General features: G+C 43.4%; 1 protein-coding gene across 1 annotated transcript; it reads left to right on the forward strand.

The window, feature by feature from the left end:
* The first annotated feature begins 6795 nt into the window (after positions 1–6795).
* Positions 6796–23445, forward strand: LOC113158857 (inactive tyrosine-protein kinase PRAG1). Its single transcript, XM_026355142.1, has 6 exons — positions 6796–7035; positions 10215–10549; positions 10665–12391; positions 17832–17962; positions 18982–19748; positions 20735–23445. Exons 2-6 carry the CDS (start codon positions 10289–10291, stop codon positions 21899–21901), a joined length of 4053 nt encoding a protein of 1350 aa, XP_026210927.1. The 5' UTR covers positions 6796–7035; positions 10215–10288; the 3' UTR covers positions 21902–23445.
* Positions 23446–24686: the final 1241 nt, after the last annotated feature.

Consider the following 24686-nt stretch of genomic DNA (forward strand, 5'->3'; position numbering starts at 1 on the left):
GCTTGAAATGATGTAAAGACATGTTGACCTCCAAGAGGTCATCAGAGGGGATAGAGGCAAACAGGAGGGGGGGGGGGGGGTTGAAGTCTGGCGCGAGAGTGTGTCTGGGAACCAAGTGTGATTCACACGCTACTCATCTCCATACAGCTCGGTTCTATACAGAGCCTCGAGCACTTCACTGAGAGGGGGCTTTGTTTAGAGCCCTCTGAGTGTTTGTGAGTGAGAGTTAAAAAGACCTCCTGTGAATCGACAACTGTATGTTTCATTTTGTCTCCTGACTAATCAAGGGTTCAACATCCATGCAGTTAGTCAGACACAGAACAAAGTGCAAGAATGAAACTGAAGTCTAAGAGAAATAATTTAGTCAAGAAGTGATCGGGAAGGAGCACCTTACAGCTGATGGCACGTGACCACAACATCTCTGATTCAAGTTCGATTGGGGACCTTGCATGTCGTACTGTGTCTGTCTCGTCTGCCTCTTGATTGCCCACTATCACATAAAAGCCAAAACACCCCCCACACATAAAATCCTCCTGACAAAAAAAGGAGAAATGATAGCATTTCTGCTGTTGTTTTTGTAACAGTTCAGTGTAGCAGTCATCAACACGTGGCAGTAAGTGGATAAGTGATCCATTTGAAGAGGGTTGTTATTATCCACAAAAGAGCTAATTACAGCTCCGGTCCCCAGACTCTTTGTGCAGGACCTGAAAGTGACAACAGAGGGGTCACAACGCTCTCAACTGCATGCTAACTGAGTCATCCACACTTCCGAAATTCTTGTTGCAGAAGACTGAGTCATTGGCATATTTGCCTACAAAGTGTAATTTTCATTGTCTAATTGTTGCTGCTGAGAGTTTAAAGTAATTTAAAATGGAGAGAGTTTGAGTCTTTGATAACAGGCCCCTTAATGGAATTCATGTCAGATTTCGAGAGAGTGGGAAAGTGAGATAAACAGACAGACAGAGACTGCTCATCCAGTCAGACAGGCTGAGTGTGCGTCTTGCTGTAATCACAACACTGAGAGTGATCAATCTTCTGGGAAAAGTGTGGAAGGGGAAGAGAGGAAGATGCTTCAGGGTGAAACAGCTCAAATCAGCAAAATTATCAAACAACATTGCAAAATGTGACATATTTCGACATTACAGAATACAAACATGTACAGTGCATCAGTTGGAAAGATAACAGCAGCATATAATATGGAATTTTCTTTATTCCCCTGGAGGGGTTGGTTTATTTACTAATGGGGTTAATTAACTGGCTGCTCTTTGGAAAGCTGATCAAATATCAACAAATAGATGCAAAACAATCACAAGTGCCAAGAAGCTACAAAGAGACATATAAAACAATCATAGAGACATTTCTCATTTATTTTTGAATCTCTGTACCTATATGAGCTGTTTTATATTCTGTCTATAGTTCCACTACCTATGACACACTCTCAGCACGCTCAAAGACCATCTAAATAGCCGACTACCTTGTGACTTGTGGTTTCTCTTTATTTACTGCTGCTTCCTTTTGTATTTTGTCCACAGCGTATTGCGTTGTATTGTGATCATCACTTATTTAGGTCTGCACTGTAGGCCTGTCTTAGCAAAGTCTTTTGAGGCAACGAAGCCTTCGGAATAAACTTAACTTGACTTATAAAGAATTTCACAGGCTGAAGCTGCTGATATCCTCAGCGCTAATGAAGGGGTTTGATGACTCTGCCTGTGCCGAGAGAGACAGAACAGGGGTGGCAACGTGTCTAACCATGATATCTGACTCACACCAGAAGCAGGTGTTTCAGCCACATATAGGAAGGACACTTTGATACAACTGACCCAGTAACAAAAGTAAGTTAGTCAGTCTGTTTTCTTGTCTCTATGCTGCTGTTTGCGCAACTATAGACACAAGAAAACTGATGATAATGCTATTTATGTGTTTGGACACTCCTTTACCCTTCCTGAAATATGGCAAAGTTCATTTTAAACACTATAAGAAGTATTTGACCCTGCTTTTTTACAGTAATGTGTGTCTCTGAGTGGGAGAGAGAGAGACCCCCCTCTGAGAAAGGAAAGGCTTCTTGGCTGACTTGTTAAAATTATCTGAGCCCCTTGTGAACACATGGCTCACACACTCTGCCTGGTGCCTGCTCTGACCTGGGCATCTGTAGCTGGCTAACGCATCTGGCAGATGGCTGCGTGTGTGTGTGTGCGCCCAGTGTATGTGTGCATCTGTGAAAATCGTGCTAGCGTTCCTGCTCGTGTTTATGTGTGTTAAGTATTCAAGCAGAGCAGCAAGTCCCGGACCAAACAGGTCAGTGGTGTGCAGTAGGTATTAGCACAAACTAATGTGTGTGTGAGCCTGATGAACAAGTAATCACAAGCTGACCAGCTGGTGTGTCCCTGTATCTCTGCCTGACAGACGTGTCTGCCTGATTGCAAAAATCTGCTTTGACTGATGTAGTTGTGAGTGTACTGAAATAAACATAAAACATGTTACCGTAATTGTTTATGGCTTTGATTATGTGTTGATGTGTTCTTTCATTTATTTATCCTTGTACCACGAGTGTAGAAAATCTGGTTATGTGAATGACCAATCCATCGCAGAGATATAGCCCTGCATATTTGCTAATATAGTGGTTAAACAGTCAAACAAATGCCCAAAACTGTTGTATTTGGATTCATTTCACATCAATTGTGAGATAAAAATAACATAAGATGTTTAAATATTTAGTTTTGTACATTAGAAAATTCAAAAAGTCCCAAAACATTCTGCCAAAATTGCACAAACCTTTTGTTCTGCTTCTGTTCATCATAATGAAACTTTGCAATGATTTAATAGAGTATTAGAACTATAGCTGGATCATTTGAAAGGGATTTTCACACTAAAGGGTTGTTGTTGTTTTTTTCAGGAGAACCTGAAACTATTTTATTTGTGCTCTGTGTCATCTTCATTTACCAGTAACACATATACTGATATTTAGAAATCTTAACAAGTCTCACAAGTGCTCCTTTTACTATTTTCACTATAAATTATTCAAATAAACCCTGTGGTTGCAGAGATATACTCATTTAATTATGGGTATGTGATTCTTGAGCAGAGGCCTAAAAATAGGCTTAAGGATAACTGACATGAGAGTGGTGGAGGATCATCTCAGCAAACTCTCAGCAAGAAAAGGAACGAGCAAATTGCTCCTCCAGTGTTTTACCTAAAGCATTACTTTTAGCATTATTTACACTGTATTAGCAGTTTACCTACTTGCTTAGTCAGTAATTAAAATAGTGGATGCTGATCTAAACACAGTGGGACGGCTGTGATCATGCACTCTGAGGTGAGGCAGATTGGATAGATATTGGAGCAGCTTTTCAGACTTTGGGATATACAGCATCTCAAACTATTTTGAATAATCTGGCTAAAACTCTCTCAATCTCTGTCAACAAATGGTGTGTCTTACTGGTGGTGAAATGAAACGTCTCAGTGTTGTGTGTGTGTGTTTCATAATCAGAGGGCAAGCCAGTAGGGACAGGTACTGGAATGCAACAGTGAAGGTAGCAGAGAGATATCGTCATCTGAGACTGTGTAGGTGATATAAAGCATACAGGGTGGGTTTGTGTGTGTGTGTGTGTGTTGGACTTTGTGTGTGTGTGCCTGTGTGTGTGAGAGAGGTGTGGCTCCGCCTTGAGTTATCTGTGCATTCCTAAATACACCAACTCCTCTACACTGGAGTGCCATGGCAACTCAAAAGGGAAAAGGCACTAAATTTGACACCCACCACTCACACACACACACACACACACACACACACACAATTAAACCCCGCTGCCTGGCTCTCAGACGTATACAGTTACATGAAGGGGTTACTTTTGAATGTTCAGGTTTTTAAGAGAGACAACCTGTGGAGAAAAAAGGGAGTCCTGGGGGAGCTGGTGTACATTCGCCATCTCTCTCTTTGTAGTGTTTCCGCCAAGCAGTAAACAGACTGATGGCAAAACAGAGCAGCTCCTTCAGCCTTTCATCTTTCGTTTCGAGCACCTGTTGAAAATGTTCAAATTTCACTTGGACCTTAAGTTGAGCCCTTTCAGTTTCAGCGGAGGTGAATCTGAGAGAAGCTTCGAGTTTCGAATGGGAAGTGTAAAGTCTCCAGTGACGGGCTCGAGAGTATTCTTCGCATGGAGGCCAAATGCAAACAAAGACCTTTTGGTGTCAGGACAGGATATCTTTTATGGGGTGTCCTGTTGTAATGGGAAGTTACGCATGGAAACAGACAGAAACCTGAGCAGCACAATGCCTGGTTTGTTAATTAACCCAAACAAACACTGAGGGAACTAAAACTTCCCCATTTGGGGAAAGAGCATAATGTAAAGAGGCTTTGCATTTAACATCAACAATACCCACTCACATAGACATTCCCTCCATGTAGTCACTTTCACTCAAACTCTGAGATAATCACTCCGCTGAGCTTTCATTCATGCTGCGAACCATTCGCAGCAGTTGAATATTACTTTGCTTATCATGACTGACAGTAGAGTCTGGGGGAGAGATAGTGTTGGTCCTATCTGTCCTGAGTAATGTCCTCAATCATGAGACGAAGTCTATTTCTTGCTACATTGCATTAAAACCCACTTCTCTTCTCTCTGAATTTAATTTGAGATGATTGTCTCTTTAATAATTCATCCAAGCCCATGGAAAAAGAGAGTAGGTACCATAGCCTCAATGCTCCTAGGTATATCTATAGAGCCTAAAGTTACCTTTCTATTAAAGAAATGGACCAATATACATCAAACCATTTCTTTTTGTTTACTGGTTTTTGCACTTGCGTGACAGTGATCACAGTGCAGAAGTGCAGGGGCATCAGCAGAAATGCAAACAGCATACATCATGTACTGCACAGCCGTCAGAGCGCTGCTCATATTTCAGCATCCTGACCAGCTCCTCTCCAACGGCATCCTGTTGTTGCAGTGTGCAAAGCAGTCGCCTCTATCCCAGTCGCTCGTGCCTCTCGCTTCCTCGTGCACACTCACGGCAGCACGTTAACAAACTGCCAATTCATCAGTGTACATGGTGGCAAGAGCTCTCCCAGCGAGCCTGATTAACAGTAAGTGGCTCGGATTCCCCTTCATAATTTAAGGGAGCATAATAAAAGACGTGCAACTCCAAATGTTTTATGAAACATACTGTGTGCACACAACTTCAGCCACATGCTAGAATGAGCAAAAATTAAACGTGCAGACTAGATATCTTTAATTTAACTGTAGTAACGTATAGATATTATATGGTTTGGTGGATATGACATGAGTCAAGGAAGACTCTTACAACACAGAGTGATATTTTCCCACACGTTGCAGCTTTTGTTTGCCCATGACCCTCATGATTTCACTCACTGTGTAATTTCTACCACAGAAATTATGTGGGAAAGGTCTTCCAACACTGCAGTGCTTGTAAGTGACTGCACACCCTGTGCTGTGCTCCCTTAATTTGGATGTTCCCACTTCTCCACAGTGAAATCTCAACCTCGTCTTAAGAGGAAGATTTACTGCATCTCGGATGCAGTACAGAACATATTGTGTCACGGCCCTTTCTGTGAGTTCGCAGACTGACAACAAGATCATTCTTAGTGCAGATTATGCATCAATACTAGACCAGAATACGCCACTTACTTAGCAAATGCTATGAAAGATAAAATATTAAGATTAATAATAAGCAAATGGGCCAAGTTATAATTGCAGAATGTGTCTAGGAGCTTTCCAAACACACATATTTCCATGCAAACCATGGCATTAGCACAATTATTATATACTCTGTGCTGCCAAAAGTAGATGAATTGCAACAAACTCTTAATCCTCTTGAGAGGATTGTGAAGCTTTCCAAATTCAACAGGTGGTGTTGTAAAAAAAAAAATCACTTTTCCTGGATCCGGTGTCTGCTGTGCCACTTATGCTGATTATCTCAGCTTGGCTATAAATCCTCATATAAGGTTGAGGAAACTGACAGGTTCTGTGTCCAGTTGATTCATATGAGTGGATGTGCTGTTCCTCCATTCCCCACATCTCTGGGGCCCTTTCTTTCTTTTTTGTGTGTGTCTTTATGACACACTAAAGAAAACCAGATAATTGGAAGAAAAGAAGAGAAAATATAGGACGATACAGCGAAATGCTGCAGAGTATAAAAGTTGTATCAGATGGCTCCGTTTAAATGAGTCAATATGCCGACAGATGATTCTGAGCTCAGTTAAAAAGTTCATCTCCACGGACAACTGCCTTCATCCAACACAGCAGTGTTTGTCACTCTTTGAGCTTTGCCTCTCCTTTTGCTGCCTGTAATGGAAACCAGCAGGGGTCCAGCCCGGCTCAGAAGCAGTGTCACCCTAATCATGATGAACGGAAGCAGGAGCAGTCCAGGGGGTAGCAGGAGGGAAGGGGCAAACTCACAAGAAACCAGTGGCAGGGAAGCTTGGATGCATCAACCTTCCCCACATCAAAACGCTTCTGAACAACACTGATTGCTTGCAGACCACAGGCAGTGGTTTGCTTTCCTTTTGTGACATTTTTCAGTCTTGTTGTTTTAAACTTCAACATTTAAATACTGCGTTTTGCTAAATCAGCTTTTCTGAAAATCCATAAGCATGCTAAAAGCTGTGTTGTGTGAAAAGCATGCTCATGACAGTGAGTTGGGGGACAAAAAGCCTTCAAAAGAACCTGGGACCGTGGCCACTTGCCAGACTGCCTGGTTGGTGAGGAGCTCCTCCCACCTCCTTGTGCTTTCCCCACGCTGCTGCAGAGCACTCCTGCTCCGCCTCACTCCACCTCTGCCCAGTCTTACAGCAACAGCAGCAGCAGAAGCAGCAGCTACAGCAGTGCGCCCGGCTGCAGCAGCACTCAGTCTCCTGGATCATTAACCTGTCGCATGTGGGATACGCAAAGACGCACGGACAGCGGCTTGTGCGGGACCCAGAGGAGCAGCCTGGATACAGCTGTGTGACTGATTTTCTATCTTTATTTTTGCACGTTTTTTTGGAGACTTTTTGTGTCGCCGGGGAAGACAAAGTCCGAGCAGGTAAGCAGTACATAACCTTGGCTACTTCAGCGTGGTTACACTGTAGCTGGCGTCTCCTTTTCCCATTTCTTTCTTTCTTTGCGTTTTAATATCCAGATACACACATCTACTGGTTTAGTGGTAAAGCTTGAGCCAAGTGGCTGCAATTACATGTTATATTTAAGTGTTCTGTTATTGCAGGTAACAGCCATTTTGCCAGTTGTGTCAGATGGCGAGGACGCGTGTTTTCTGCCACAGTAGCCAAGCGTGAATCAAGTTTGTCAGCTGGACACCTACAGCCTACCTGTATCCGTCTAATGTATTTAAAAACACTCTCAAACCAAACGCTCAGGAGGGTTTCACTGCAGTTGTTGTGCGTTAAAACAGGTGCTGGCAGCACATTCAAACAGCTGGGCTGAAGCTGAAGTTTGGAGGCATTTGTCAGAAGTTCTTGTGGCGGAAATCCCTCCACAGGATCGAAGGGAACGGGGTTTGTGCTCTGCTGAGTGAATGAATGGGCTGCGAGAGAGAGGGAGAGGCAGGCGTGACAAATGCTGGTCGCGCAAGGATTCGTGTTGGAGTGCGCGACTCCGCGCTCAGGGGGACCTGTCTCCGGCGTGACGCCGCGGTTCAGTCACGGCCAGTCAGATAATGCAGTGAATGATCTTAGAGTAACCTTAGAGTAGTAACCATCAGGTGACCTGTGCTGATCGCTGCTGTGTGTGCGCGCATGTGCGTTGGTTTATTTGAGGGGTTCGCTCCTCTGCTGCTGCTGCTGCTGCTGCTGCAGCTTCTGATAAACCCTGTGACCATTTGAACAATTTCAACTGCAGCCATCCATCCTTGATCTCTTTACATTACTCAAAGCAAGGTCCGTGTTTTTAGGTGTGCAGCTCTGCAAATTCCAAACATACTACAAGCCTGATGTTCCCCTTAGATTAGGATAGTGGATGTAAAATACTCAGCAAAATGTGTGTTTCTGAGACACCTAGTGGCAGGGGCGACTGTTTATGATGATGATCAGTGTGTGTGACAGTATGTACAGAGGTCATATGGACACGAGGTTTGTGACCACAAGGTTTATAAAGTCTTAATCAGGTGCCACAAAAATGGAAATTCCACATCAGACCAACACACACTCCCAAATCATTTTTCATTGTGTTTTTCTAAGCCCTGGCACATGCTCAAGCAAAAAAAAAAAATGTAGTCTGTGTTTTTATGTTGAAGGCAGGCCTTGAATTTATCTTAAGGCTGAACCTCTGGGAGTTCTGCTCAGCGTGTGTGTGTGTGTGTGTGTGTGTGTGTGTGTGTGTGTGTGTGTGTGTGTGTGTGTGTGTGTGTGTGTGTGTTTTTACCAGAGGAAGTGAGAAATATTGGACCTTGAGCTTGAGAAGATGTGGGGAATGTAGACTGTGGGGTCTATGTCTGTTCAAACAAGCAGGGTCCATGTCAACAACAGCTAGAATAACCTTAAACCGAAGTGCAGTTTGAGATGCGTTACTGTTTCACGTTCATATTTCAGATGAATTTCTTTTATGCTTCCTCCTGTGCTGTCAGTGATTCCCCCACAGAGGCCAACGGTCCCTGTTGGTTCAGTAAACATATCATAACCATGCTCCCTGTCTAGGCTTTGTTATTCTCTGATTATCTCATAAAACCCCCATGACATGTTCATGACTGACAGTCTGTTAAGCAGTAGGCCGAGCAGGCTAATGATCTGTGTGTCTCTGATCGCTCATTCCCTCATATGACTCATGTATAATGCCATAAGATGTTAGGCAAGGCTCGGTTTCCTCTGTTTTCACAGGAACAGTTAAACAAACAGTGAGCCAGTGGGTGCTTTCCTGCCCAAACTGAGTCAGACAGAACAATGAAAAATGTAAACATGCATTATCTTTAACAACAGGATAACACTTCATTCCTATAGGATTAGTGGGTGGCATGGTTGTTACGCTGGAGCCACAAACTACCAGGAGTCCTCAACAAGTTCCAATCAGTCGTTTTGTTCTGGTATTTCTTAGACGGTAAACAAATGTAAGCTTCAGAGCCAAGAGTCGCTGCGCAAAAAGGTGATATTAAGGATAGCTGGGTGCATCTACCTATAAGACCCATTTTTATTAATTTGATGGAGTCATTTATCATCCTGTTTTATTCTGGGTGATGAGTCTACATGGTGGGCTAATGTTGCTGTGTGTCGTTGCAGCACCTTGCTGAGAGGCAATTAAAGCTGTGTAAAGGACATAAAGAGGGACACCCAGATGCAGGCAGACAAATGATCGCTCTGAAATGGTGTTGATCTTCTCACTGTCAGCACAGTTAAACAGGACACATGGTGTTAGGTGGTGTGTGTGTGTGTGTGTGTTTGAGCATACACATGTGGAGTGGGAGTTTTGTTTGTGTGTGTGAGGAAGGGGGAAGGGAGGTTGTGAGATTCACCCTGGTGAGACTTGCGCCCTTAGACATTCCTGACATTCCGACCTCCGGGATGCTTGAAGCGCCTCCATCTTCTTCTAGCATGTTGGGGGCTCCTGAGGACTCTGGAGGGCTTTTATGTTGCTAGGCTCACACCGACAGGCCCTTTGGTTGAACAGAAACCACATACCCTCTAATTTAGGAGGCCATGGGAACAAGTAGCACAGCACAAATCGGGTCTTCTTAAGTTTCAACTGTGGATGACACTTACATCCTAACAGAGGTCTTCATTGAGCTTAGAGACACTTGTCAGGCTGCACGCCCCCATATCTGCGTTTACCACTTTATATAGTTGTTTGAACCTGTTCTGAGTTTTTGCATCTTGATTCAGAAAGTCATACATCTGATATTTAAAAAGTAGGAATGTACCATGTGGTGTAAGGTGTAAGTCAGCAGACTGCCACAACTATAATAATAGTACCGTATGTGGATTGTTGTGTTGCTGTTGTGTTAGGCCAATACCCAGTCCACTTAGGTACATTTGGTTAAGGATACTGGATCAGCACCTAGATGTAGAGTATCATTAGCTTAGTCACAGTTCTTATGGAATTTCTAAAGGTCACAAAAGCAAGGGATTATTATTATTATTATCTGTTTTGTACCATAATGATAACAGGAAAATAGTGATTATATGGACCTTAATTTATCTTTAACAATGAACTTCATTCTTCTTTTTCTCTTATTTCTTCTCTTATGTATTGCCTTGTGATCGCCCTTCATTGCGTCAGCCATGAGAGTTCATCCTGTACCTGCAAGATCCCGCCACAACCACTTCTGAAAAATCTGATTGAGCAAACCAAAGATGTCAGCGTGCAGTGACTTTGCAGAACACGTGTGGAAACCCGGCTCTTGTAAGAACTGCTTCAATCCGCTCAGTGCGCACAAGACTGTCGGCAGCCTGGATGGCAGCGCGCTTGCTTGTTTGAAAAGCAGCGTTGGAGGAGATGAAGAAACTGGAGTAACGGCACCGTCACCCTACAGCAAGCCAACCATCGCTGTCAAACCCACTATGATGAGCCTTGACACCACCGAGTCGACTGATGTCAACATGAACATAGAGCAGGTGCATTTCTGAAAGGACGCTTCTCTGTTTCTAACTTTAGAGTTAATTTCTGTGTCAATATCTGTATGTTGCTGTATGCTGTATATTAATGTATTCTCATGTTTATGTGCAACAGGAGAACACAAAGAGCCCAGTTGAGTGTTTGGGCCTGAAGAAGCTCTTGGACCTGTCGTCTTTCTATATTGATAACAATGGCTGCAACAAATCCCACAGAGAGGCGGTTCTTCAGAGTCCTGAAACCAAGATTGACTACAACAACTGCTTTTCTTTGTCTCCCAAGTCACCCAATATCCTGCCTAAAGACTCCATGATTATTAGTAATATCTTTGTCACGCAGGAGGAGGGTAGGGGTTCTCAGAGTTTAAAGAAGAACCCACATGGAGAGACCTGTAGACAACAGAATACTACAGCTGCTATTAGGACCAAGAGCACTTATAATGGAAGTAGTGTGACTACCAGAACAAATCTTCAGGACTCCCATCAGGCATCTGTGGAAATACCCTTGTCAGTGGATATTGTCCCATCCAGTCCTGCCACAACTCATAGCAGTGGTATTAGCACTGTGAGTACTGCTACTGTTACCACCAAGACATCTAGCACTTCTAGTACTTCCCCTACCACAGCCTCAGGTGTGGATGCCACTACCTGCAGCCCCGTACCGTCCCTCGACTCTGTTACCATCCAGTCTAAACAGACAAGCGTGTTGAATTCCTCTTGTTATAATAGTTCAGATTCACTTGCTTCCAAGTCAGAGAACCCTCAGAGTCCACCAGCTCTGGGAAGCCCACAGTCTGCTCCTAACTCTCCCAATGAACAGCCAGACTCTGAACCCATTTATGCAGAAAGCACCAAGAAAAAGCGCAGGCCACATGGAAGTGGAGTGCAGTCTCTTCCTGAGTCTCCAAATCAAAGCAAGACCTCATCAAGCTCTGAGCTTGAGCTGTTAGGAGAGAGTCAGCGGGCCACCATCACTGTGATGGCTGCTCACACAGAAGAGAATAACAGGACTTTCTACCTTAGCAGCCCAGATTCAGCTGTTAGCACCGAGTGCCATTTCAGCCCCAAAGCACATAAAGACCCCAGTAGCCCAGCCTTCCACTGGCCAAGTCCCAGCCATAGCTCACCTTCTCTGACCACAGAAGCCAGCCTCAGTCCATCTCTTCACTACAAGCCTCAATCTAGTCCCCCCATTCCCCCAAAGAGGAGTTCCCGCTCCCCCAAACTGGGCATGTCTAGTCTCTCACCATCCATGTCCTCTCCAGTCCCTCTTCCTGAACTTCCAAAACTGGGCATTTCCAGGCTGTCACCGTCCATGTCATCTCCTGTCCCTCTCCCTGAACTCCCTATGCTTTTCCTCATCTCTGCTAGAGAGGGCCACTTTAAGGTCCATACAGAGAACCACAGCGTCGCACCTGAACGCTGGCAAAAGCCCCACCCCCATAGTTCTGGCTGGAACTGCCGCATTGAGGAAGAAGAAGAGGAAGAGGAGAGAGAGCGGAAAGAGGGGGAGAAGAAAAAACTGGCCACCAACCCGGGGACAACCTCTCGGGTGACAGGCCTGGTCAATGGTGCCGCTGTCTGGAAGGAAGCCAGAGACTGGAAGGCCCACAGCAGCCCCCCTCCAAAGACAGAGCCAGGCACGGCCCCCTCGCCTGTCCCCAACAATGGTGCCTGTCAGGGGGAGACGGAGGGCATCAGTGCAGTGGAGGAGGGCAAGCATAACGGGAGCATGCCGGCCAAGCAACCGATGCATGGTGGCTCATCAGAGCTGCCAGCAGCAGGGAAGGGATGTGCTAGCAATGAGCCCAATCCACCACCTCCTCCGCCCAAGAAACTGCACAGGTAAGAACAACGAGGAACTTGTGTGGGACTCATATAGTAAATGATCACGTGTCGAAGAATAGAAATCTAGTTTTGTGTCTGGGTGATTTGTATGAATATAATTTTTTTCTATTTCCGATCATCATGTTGTCAGTGAAATGTCTAGAGAAATAACAAAATGGCAGATAGAAGTTAGCAGAGCTCAATGTGTTGAGCCTTTATGTTGACAGTTTTACAATATGATACAGTGAAAGGCAATTCGAATTGAGAGTTCACATGAATTCTTAATTGACTCACATGATTATTGATGACAGTGTCAATATTCAACATCTTCATAAATAAGAGTGAAACACAATTCTGAGGAACTGTTGGTCTTAAATACTATGTATGATAAAGCTGCTAGGTAAAAGTCTGAATGCTATGTATATATAAACTCGAACTACCCATTATATTGACATGCCTCAAATTTCCAGCCTGTAATGACACTGTCATGTGCTTAGTGTAAAATTTTGAACATGTTTTACTCTGATGTGTGTATGTGGCTATACTGTAATATAGTGTTTCTAGTGGAAGATAAGCTGTAGTGTATCATCCATACATCTTACTGTAGTCGTCTGTCTGTGGGAATCTTACTTTGCCTTCTCTTTCCATAGCATCATTGTTTAGGCTTTTATTCGCCTCCATTCTGGACTTGTGATCATTCAAACGGTTCTGGCTTATTGCTCAATGCATGCCTTGTTCTATTCATGCCAGTAATGTGACTTTTTCAATTCTAATTAACACTGGGTCTGTTAAGTTGTGCCCTGCTGTGTCACATTGCTGTAAATTTGTTTTGGCTAGAGCTCAACAGACACTGTAAAAAAAAAAAAAATAGTTCCATTGATATTGTCATGCAGAGACCGAACTGTCATTAGGAGCATTCATTTGAATCCTGGGCAAAACAGTCATTACATTTGCTGCGTCAGCACAATTGTGCTAAAATTCTTGATGCTCATACAGTATGTTGCTGCTGGAATTCATCTGTTTTTTAAGGGTTATTAAGTAATTCCATCACAGAAAATGCAGCAAAAAAACAATATCACCTTTTAATCAACACTCACGTTATCGGTGCAGCCTGCTCAGCACAAGGCTTCTAGTTACATATTAGCAGTAACATTTGCACATGCTTTAACCTGAGTCTGCATAAGGCTAAGAATACACGCCGCTGTCTGAGTCAGCTACCCAAAGCAGAAACGGGGAAGAGGCCTTGTGTTGCAGTTATTAGAGCATCAAATAAAATGAAGTTTGTTTAGTCTGGGATGAGGCGCAACACACAGTGATGATGTCCTCAAAACAAACAGATGTTCTTCCATTTCAAGCTGCTAGATTAAGCAGAAGCGGAGTCGGGCTGTTTTTCTGTCAAAACCACAGATTGCTGATCATATTTCAGGGCCCTTTATGTTTGAGTAATTCTAGTAAGGACCCATCTCTCCTGTTATGACATTGCCGACATTCTGCTCTGATAAAAATACACCTTGTTGAGACACATGTGGGAACACGCCTCGAGCCAACCAGCGACAGTTGTGGGTTTCTGGTGTTCCAAGTTTATCAGTGGGTTTAGTGTTTAATCAACAAGCGTCCCATGGCACCCGGCATGTACTAGAAGGTCAACGGCAAAGTGTGGCAGGGGAACAAATAGAATCTAAATATTGTCTGCAAAGCAATCAAAGTTTCATGTTGAAATGTGGTATTCGCAGAAAAGAGTGGAATGACTGGAAAACATTCACCACATAAGAGCATGTGCAGATGCACCCCGTGAAGCAGAACGTTGATGTGCTGAATCATTTAAAAGCCCCACATGGTTTAAAAAATCTGTCTCCCAGAGGCTTCGATCAGACGTTTCCCTCTTTTATTCCGTGTAACAGGTCAACCTACATATCATATGGTGGGGTGTGTGTGTGTGTGTGTGTGTGTCTGTCTGTCTGTCTGTCTGTGTCATGCATGAGTGTATGTGTGTAAGTACTCTTTAAGGGGGTGTGTCAACTGGTCAGTGAAGGTTGCCAAAGGGATGGGCTTTATTGAACAGATTGTTGCCCCTGGCAACTCTCAAACTGTCCCAGCCTGGCTGTCGTTTGCAACCAGCCGAGAGAAAGAATTTATAGATCAGCCATGTGGATTCAAGTCCACAGAGTTTGACTTTGGTTTGAATATGTTCTCTAAACTATCATTCTGAGACGTGCTGCCCCTCCCTCCACAGAGGCACCCAGATCCTGGGTGGCTCTCTTTGCAGCAGCACAGATAGCATCTTGTTGCCGCCTGACAGAAGTACTACTGAGCAAAAGCTATAAATGAGATATGGGTGTTTTAATTTTGTGCATCTAATAGGTGTTGTTGTCCTGCTGAGAGAGACTTTAAATACACAAGAGACTTGTGTGGCACCAGGGTTGTGTTACCACATAGCAAGGTTTTAGAGAGACACCACTGTGATTCAGGAGCATTTTGTACCTGCTTGCCTGACAAGGACCTCTGCCCCTCCAGCATGAGGTAGGCATCTGATGGCTACTTTCTGTTGTGTGCATGTGTCTGTGTATGTGTGTGTGTGCAACATCTATCATTAGACTTGTAGAGGATATAGCTTCGTAGGTAAGCAAAGGCTTATTTTCATTTGAGAAGTGCTTTAATTGGAGCAGTGACAGATGGTGCATCATCAACTTTTTCGCTCATTCCTAATTTCCCCTCTTTGGCTTTTTGCTCTGCTAATCTCTTCTAATACAGTCCCACCTAGATGATCTTATCCTTTCAGTGGAATCCAGAGTGGATAAGGTTACAACAGTATTAAGATGAAGACGATGAAGAGTGAAATCGATTGTGGACAAAATGTGCTCGGGAGAGAAGCAGCAAAATTAAATTTGCTGAATGTGATATGTTGCAAATAAGTGAAAGTTAAGTGCAATGAATAAGGAAAGGTGATAGCTGAGAGAGAAGAAGATGAAAGGGCAAGACTGAGGCAAAAGATAAGAAGGACTGGTGTTAAATATTAATGGATCTTCAGTTTATATGACTATATGGCCATGATAACTATCCTGCAATCTCAAGAAAGAAAATATTGTAATATGCAAACCTTGCATGCATGATAGAATGTAATCACATGACACTGTAAGCTTCTTAAAGCTTTTGTACAGGCTTGTATTACACTGTACAGGTGCCCATCATGATGCCATCATAGTATATGAAGGATTGGGCCAAATCTGAGCAATGTTGCTTTTCTACTCTGTATATTTTTATAAAATCCTTATTTATAAGTGGATTTGACAAAACTGTGTTGCATTATTTGATTTCACCACAAATTATTCTATATGACCCGCTTAGATTCAGTCTTCAGTGCTCTAGGTACACTAAATATATGTAACGAAATGGACCTCATCATCATTATATATATTTTTGACAGAGGAGGCCCAGAATAAGAGTCAGAAAGTGAAATCAGTTGTGTGAATTGGATCCACAACAACACTGTCACCCTGCTATTTGTAGCTAGTTAGCTCTAATGCCAATCTGATCCTTTTTTTTTTTTTTTTTTAGACTCCAGACCCCAGCTCCTCTCACATGACTTTATTAATAACAAACACAGACATACACACACACACATACGTCAACAGTGAGTGTGTAGCATGATTGTTTACATTGTAAATCTGGGTTTGTGTCGTCGTGCAGCTGATTGCAGAATGCAAACCTCATCTGACAGGTTTACTCTCGTAATCACGGTGTCTCACACAGACATTGTTTTAGCGGAAAAAAAAAAAGATTTAATCAAGTCTGAGGAAATGCGCAATCAAGATGTTTATTAATAGATGTTTAGGCAGAAAGTCGGCATTCTGAGCACAGTGATCATATCCTGATCAGCTGCAAAGTGTCATGATATCATGCATTTACTATCAAATACTAATATTTCTGATAACATTAGTCTGTCACTAATTATTACTAATTACTAATTAATTACTTGATTAAGAGGGGAAAATTTGACGTGTCTAACATAACATGGCTTTTAAAGATGTTACCTTAGACTATGGGAAACTGAAGAAGCCAGTCTTTGACTATTTCCTGTTTAGGACCAAGGCACTAATCAGTAAATTACCAAAAAATAACTGTTGCTGTCCCTAAACACTTGTGTAATCTGACATGCAGTCCTAAGCACAGTCAAGGTCTTTTACGTGCCCTTACAAAGAATGCTCGTTCAGCCATACACATCCTCCCACAGGTCACAAGCAATGACATTCTTCCACTGAGGAAAATCTCATGTTTTGGGTACAAATCTAGGTCTGGAGTTGTGCATGCACGGACGCATACATGCACATAGACCCATAATCCCTTCACCCATTACCATATCTTCTCTGCCTCAGCATTTCCACTACCTTTCATCATGGCTCTTTTGTCTGTAGAATGATACTAGATCCTTTAGCTAACTGCCCTGAGAGAATACCTAACCCTTTGTCTCCCCCCTCTCCTTTTCCCCTCTCCATCTGTTTGTTCTGCTGATTTATAGTAGAATTGAAGTGAGGGGCCAGCAGATAAATGGAGGAGTCATTTTGTCATGGAAGAAAGGGAAAGTGAGATGAAGGGATTATAAGAGACTCTGCTTCCATGAGCCATTAGTGGCTATAATGAGACAAGTGAATTGCTGTCACTCACCTTAATTGGTCACCTTGATTAGATCTACCCATGCACAGTGGTCATTAGAAGTGGCCATCATGGTAAGCAGGCAAGAATGCTTGAAAACAAGAATACAAAGCTTGTGTCTACAGTAGTGAGCATAAGTGAGCATTATTATTTTGGTGCCTACATAACCCACAATGCAACCTGACCATTGACAGTTCTCTTGGAGGTCTGTCTTATGCTGATAGTGGCTAACGTAGCCGCAAGCAGAGATGGGGATCAGGCTTCAGGTCCTCTTTTCTTTTACACGGCCGGATTTTTAAACTTGTACCCTTCAACACCAGCTTAATTTTTTACATGTGGTGTAGTAATAAATGTACTGTTGTGAGAGCCAATGTGAGAACAACATGTTTTTGTTGTTGCTTTTTTTTTGTTTGTTGCAGTTATAAATGTTAAACTGAATCAAGAAGTGTGCTTCTCTAACAAGGAAGTGAAACTCTGACAGTATTTGTTCATCATTTAAAATGAATCGTGCTCTATCACATGGACTTCTTAGCAATGCTCAGTGCAGAAGAAGAAAGAATCAAGGGGGAAGTGGCGTGGTTCCACATTTATAAACAGACACAAAAAAAATCTATTATTCCGCTGCAACACACTGACAGACTAACCACCTCGGGGCATTGCACTTGCCGGGCTGATGTTTGGGAAAGGGTGAGACATGCACAAGCAGACGGCAATGCACACAAGGAACACACTGCATGTGGCGTGAATACTTGTTTTCTTATGTCTTGTATATTCCGTCATTTTCAGTTCCTCTGTTCTCCATTTACAGAGTGTGCAGTAAGATGACTGGCAGCAACATGGAACTGGACCGCTGCAGCCAGCAAGGTTCAGGAGAGAGCCCGACTTCATCTCTATGGGGCCTGCCCACTGCGTCCACTGAGAGCCTGACTGCTGACACTGGTAAGCACCGTTTCCATTCATACTTTGACCAGGCTGTTTGTATTTATACAAGTACATTTACTCAATCATAACCAAGCACACAGGAGTAGTTCACAGTGTATCTATAGGTCCACTGGCAGCAACATGTGACTGTATAGGAAGTAGTGAATCCTTTTATAGCAGCAGTTTGTCAACTTACTTCTTATCCTCTGCTGTCAAGTGCTCGTAGACAGTTTTTTGCAGTTTATGTTCACAAGCAACAGTTCTGCAATCATAAAACCAGAGACGTGGCATCTGTCCTTGTTTTAAAAAATGTCCTTCACATATGAGCTTCAAACCTCGATGATGCTCTTGCGCTTGTAATTGCTGCAACTTCCTGGGTAGTGTAGTTTGAAGAGATAATTATGAAGTCTGATAACAAGGGGAAAAAGGGCTTGGCTACATCCTACAGTATACTTTTTTCTTTTACAGTCAACCCCCCACCCTCTCACCCCCCATGTGAAAGCATTTATCGACGACTGCACCACACAATTATCTCAGTATCTGTCTCCTTGTCAAGTTCAAACCTCTAGTCTTTAATTGACGAATGGATCATAATTGTACGTACGATGTTTTGAGGACTGACTTGAACCCTGGATTGTGGAAATTTCCAGCTCTTCTGAGGAAAGGAGGCTTTTTTATGCTGTCTAAGCAGCAGGCAGTAACAGGAGGGGTGCAGTAAATAAATCAAATTCACAGCTGTCACCCAGGAATATGTATGTCTGTGTGTACTGCAGGAAATTAACTTGCAAGGACACTGAAAGACAAAGGATATATTGTGTAAATCCACAAAGGGAGTGGAAAGAAAATTCTCCAGCAGTCATTGGTCTCTTTGTATCTGTGTTTCTTTTTTCAAGCTGTTGCTAGTTATTGTGTCTTTTCTTTGGTTCCTAGTCAGAATCCTCATTTCAGAGGCAGGTTCTTTCAGGAGCAGTGCGTCACACTTGCTTCCATCTTCATCAACACACTGACACCTGGTAATCTAATGTTTTCTTTCTTAGGTTCCCGGGATGCTACACGGATGTCTTGTTCCTCTCCGTTTCCCAGAAGTCCAGTGCCCTCCGCTCCGGGGTCTCCTCACCAATCTTCGTTTAAGCGATTAAGTAACCAGCCACCTCCACTCCCGGAGAAAAAGCTGGTGAACCGCACTGTGTCAGCTCCTGATAGTGCAAACTCAAGACCCTTTGTCCGGGCCTACCCACGGCTCCCATTCACTGGCTCTGAGAACAACGTGTGTCAATCTGCTGACACTAGCTCCCGGTCCAGTTTACCGTCCAGTCCTGTCGACCCACGGCCCATTTTCTCCTCAAACGAGTCTCTGGAGCACTGTCATGCCCCACCAGGCCGACCCACGAGGTCTCGGACACTGGATGAGCCACTGAAGACTCACGGGCGTCTCGGCGTCCACTGCCGAAGCAGCGTGACCTGCTCCTCTTCTCCTCAGCTCAGTGTGCCCTTGTTGGCCTCAGAACCAGGTCAGGCACCAAATTTGGGCTCCAGCCTGCAGCTCCAGACCCTTCTGAGTAACATAGACAGCAGAGAGGGAGTATACTCCAAACTGGGAGGTCTGTATGCGGAGTCTTTGCGACGCTTGGCTCTAAAATGTGAGGATCACTTCACCCGCTCCCAAAGGAACCCACTCAGGTTTGATGAGAGCAACTGGTCTTTGTTCAGGCTCACATCAAACAAGCCAAGCTGCAACACAGGAGATGCTGTGTACTATTCTGCTGCCTGCGCCTCCGACCCCAGCAACTCCTATGCTGTAAAGGTAAACTGAGCCCAGTTTCTAACTATTTTGTTAGGTATTTTATTTTATATGGCAAATTTGATGTGTTGATATAACCATTTTAACTTCCACAACACTTAAAACTCATAATCCACAAGATATCAGCACAAAGTTCAGGTCTGGTGGTACAGATTGTATTATTCAGAGGCTTTTGTCAAAAGAGCAACTTGCAACTCACTGAAGATCGTCTTTACAGTTGTTTTAGGAATGGTTTGCACAGCGGGTGTTGTAAAGTTTGACAGTTTGAGGATGGAATTAAGAGATTAAAACTGGTCTGTTTGTTCTTAGGCTACAGATGGGATAGTCCCAGTACAGCACAAACAAGTCTTCAGGGCATGTAGTGTAAACAACAAGGAAGAAAAGAAGGGTGTGGATTCAGTCTCATTGACCTTTGCTCCAAAGTCATTAGTTCTGTGCAAAGCAGCAGCCGTTTGTACAGTATGTGTTGTGCCACAGCCTGGGCGCCCACAGTCTCGCTTTATATCTCCAGACCCAATTAATCTTTGGATTCCAGGCAGGACTCATAGTCATACACACTGCTGTTGTCAGGGCCAACACATACACACCTTTATATTGGCTAATACACACCATATAGCCATATAGTAGCATCACCCAACTCGAATACTAATATTTTGAAGTTAGAGTTTATGTTTATCTATTATACGTATGTGTAAATATATGGCAACTAGTTTTTCACAAGGAAGAGGTTGTTTTTATAAATCTAACAGCACACAAAGAGAACAAAAAACACCTTTATTTAATGTTTCTGTTGAGAATTAGGGCTGATTTATCTTGAATGAGAGCAGGAATTGAATTGGTGTTCACCTTGAAACTCACTAATAAGAATTCCTGTGTCTGGTTTCTTGGCTCCCCTCCCTTCCCATCTCTCTGTGTGGAATTTTTCTCTCTCCCCCTTTCTTCTCCTTCTTCCCCTCCTCCCTGTGCACTATGCATTTTTAACTCTTCAGATCTGCAAGAGTTCATCCATAGAGGCCAAACAGGGCCACCTCTACGGCCTGTCAGTGCAGCAGAGCATGCCTCCCCACTTCAACCTCCAGCAGGACTCTGGTCACTTTTTGGCTTGTGTCCCTCAAAGTATGCTCCCGACTTCTGATGAAGTCTGTCTGTCTTCCAACCACACCCCCGCTTCGTCACTGCCTCAGCCTTCCATGCCTGCACCTGGACAACAGGTCGATCAAGAGCGAGTGGTGGTCATCACCCCTGAGATCCCTCAGCAAACGGCATCTGACTTTGTTCGAGAGTGGGAGTCATTCCATAAAACTCAACCAGAGGTCTACGAGCGGCGCATTTGCTTCCTCCTCCTGCAGCTTTGCAGTGGCCTAGAGCACTTGAAGGAGCATGGAGTCACTCACCGCGACGTTTGCCTAGAAAACCTGTTGTTGGTGCCCTATCACCGCAGGCCCACCCAGTTCTCCCAACAGAACAACGACAACAGCTCCACCAATAGTTCAAGTGGTGGAGACATTCAGCGGCATCTTCCGCGGCTCCTCATCAGCAACTTTGCTAAGGCCAAGCGTCGCTGTTCTGAGGATGCTGCCTCGACCAGTGTGGACCCCCGCATCAAACGTGACCACGCCAGGTTGGCACCTGAAATCGTCTCAGCGGCCCAGTATCGCAAGTTCGATGAGTTCCAGACAGGTATTTTGATCTACGAGCTCCTCCACCAACCCAACCCATTCGAGGTGAATCCAGTGCTGAAGGAACAAGACTACCGCTGTGAAGACTTGCCACCCATCCCCTCTGCCTCCCTTTACTCAGCTGGACTCCAGAGACTGGCCCAACTCCTGCTCCAACCCGACCCCATCAAACGCATCCATATCCAGGAGGCCAAGCGCATACTGCAGAGCTTGCTCTGGGGCCCCAGGAAAGACCTGATGGAGCAGCAGCTGGAGAGACATGGACAAGGGGGAGGCTTTGTTGATGGATCCCGACATGAGGGCCTCCTCAACTGGCTGGACGTGAAACGGGCCCTGTTAATGATGAAGTTTGCCGAGCGTTCACTGGAGCCGGAGAGGAATGCAGAGCTGGAGGACTGGTTGTGCTGTCAGTACTTTTCCTCAGCTCATCCTCTGTCTCTCTGCCACACTGCTGAACTGCTCTATTCGCTAAAGTAACGGTCCACTTTAGTGTGAAGCTCAATTTATATGTGAATTTGTCAAAGGTTGTGGAAAAAAAAGTTGGTATTTAGGACACTATGGATGGTTCCAGACAGTGTGATTATTTGGAGATACTGTGAACCCGCCCACATGTTTGGGAGTATGCATCCCATATAAGGGTTTGGATCCACCTTAGCCATCCACCCTGAACCAATAGCATTGTGCTACAGAGCGTCTATTTAACAAAGAAATAACCTGTGAAGACAAAAATCACTGAAACATTTAACATGTTGGTTTAAAAAAAGAAAAGGAAAAAAAAAAACATGAACAGTATTCACAATAATAATATACTTACCAAAGTGGACACTCAAATATGTGCATTTATTTAATATCAACTAAGACGTTTTACCACCAAGAACAGGCTAATGTTGTGTTAATGACAATGTCATATCTAAACGTGCAGCTAACTTTTCATTTCTCTGAGATCTTCAAAAAAAAATCGAAGCGAATAGCAGACTTACACTGTTGCACCTTTTTCACCACATGTTTATTCATGTACTCAACTCTGTGCAAACACTCCGCCTGTTCCTCCGTGGATACTGGTTAAGTGGCTGCAATGATCAAGGCAGCCTCTCTTCAGAGTCATCTCAAGCTTTGTCAGACAAAACTTCACAGTAAATAGAGTATAAAGCTGCTTTGGCAAGTAATCATACCGCTTCATGTTTTTGGCACATTTTAAGCAATTTAAAAATTATTTTGAAATGGAAAATACTCCATACACAAGACAAGATAACATGATTTAGAAATGTGTCTAGAACTTGACTGGTGCCCCCCTTGACAAATGTGCAGAAGGTGAATAAGTATGAATACTTCCCAAAACAAGTTACACAACTCTCTGTTGTTTCCATCGAATATATATTGTCCAGTTTTCTTTATGCTTATCTTACTTGGTATATATTTAAATGGTTTGACATTTGTCACAGTGCCTCTTTGTTTTTGTTTTTTTTGTACATTACAGTGACTCAAGCCAAATGTAGATAATATTAAACATTCATCTGTTGTGAAACTGGCCTTTCACAGGATGTTCTAGAGACAACGTTGTACAGTTATTTGTAGATGATATTAGAAAAAAAAAATGAGCCCAAGCAGGTCTTAAAAAGCCATGAATAAGCAGCAACATAAAATATTTATATGCTTTGATATCCTGTAGTGGTCACTGGAATTCTTGTTTATTTTCATATGTGGATTATCAAGCTATTTGTGGTTTTGGCACAGCAGCAGTTGGGTCTGTTTTTTTCCCTATGTCCCATGTAGGCTGCAGAGAAAGCTCCACGGTATGGCCTTTTTTTGCCAATGACAAATTTCCTTATAAAGTCCCGAGTGGCAAGAATTTTAAACAGCCTGCATGCAGGTTTTTAGTCCATGAGAGAGAGAAAAAGGGGGAAAGAGGAAAAAAATATAGTCTGAGCTCACAACTAATACATTATTGATTTGCATTATTTTGTGTGTGCCTCACTTATTTGCATCTATTAATAAACTGTGCTTCTATTTTTCTCACTGTATCAGCTGGTGTCATCTTTTTTTGTATTTATCAATTTGACTACACTATTAATCGCCTGTAGCTGTCGGTGCAATTTAGGCTAATTTATGAAACTGCAAGACATTTATTTCAATTTATTTCGATCTTGGTTACAGTTTAAAACCTTTGCACTGTGAGTGCATTTCATGTATTTGCTATAAATTCAACATTAAAGAGACGGGAGGATCATCATGGATCATAAACTTAACTTTAATTTTACTTTATTTTCTGACCTAAATTCCTTTTGCTCTTAAGTACATTGTGCAAGACTGAGTTGCATCTGCTGCAACTGAAGATTGAAAAACTTGTGGTAAGTAACAAGCTGTGACAAGCCATAAAATTTGTGTACGCCACTAGCATCCGGTAACATGGAAATCCTCAGAGGCAATCATCATATTGATGCTGAACTCACTCCTTTGCCTTGTTTTCCAATTGTTAGACTCAAATTATGTATTTTTTTTTTTCTAATTTTTCCAGATGATTTCCTGATTTCTGTGTGAACTACTGTTATGTACTTAAGAAGGGCAAACAAAATAAATGTCGAGTCAGCTCAGTGCAGGAGAGACGGGTTGTGCACTGCGTGGATCAACACAACAGGTTGTACGTGTAGTGGAATCTCAATTGGAGTTGGGAGCCTCAGGCCAAAACAGACCCCAGACCCTTTTCTCCACCCCAATCCTTTCTCCAGCGCTGCCCCCCGACTCCCCACCATGTAGCTTTCACATCCCTCAAAACCACTGGCTGCTCCCTTGTCATAGGTGGAACTATGTTGCTATGGTGTTTTGACCAATGAAATGGCATTTCCAGGAACGCAGTCAGTCTCTGTCTCCCTCTTTTTTCTCTTTCTCACACACACACACACACACACACTGAATGAAGCAGCCTGTTGAGCAAGAATCCAAATAACCCCCTGGTAACAACAGCAAGGCTCCCTTCTTTGTTTGTCTAGTGAACAGCGGTCAGGAGGTTGCATACTTTATTTGAGCAAATATGCATCCTAGCACACTGTCTTCAGTACAGGACCTAAAAAGACAGACACAGAAAGTCTACTGTAAAAACTCTAAAACCCACCAGCCTCAGCTTACCTCACCCAAGTCAGTGTTCTTTTATTGTCGTTTAGATCTGACACTGCTACAGAGATAGCTGTACGTCCTGTGTACCTATATTTACATACATTACGTTCATATATTACATGTAATGGAAGTATGAGTGATCCTGATTAAA

This window comes from Anabas testudineus, chromosome 12, assembly GCF_900324465.2.
Source record: "Anabas testudineus chromosome 12, fAnaTes1.2, whole genome shotgun sequence".
In the NCBI taxonomy this organism is placed as follows: domain Eukaryota; kingdom Metazoa; phylum Chordata; class Actinopteri; order Anabantiformes; family Anabantidae; genus Anabas; species Anabas testudineus.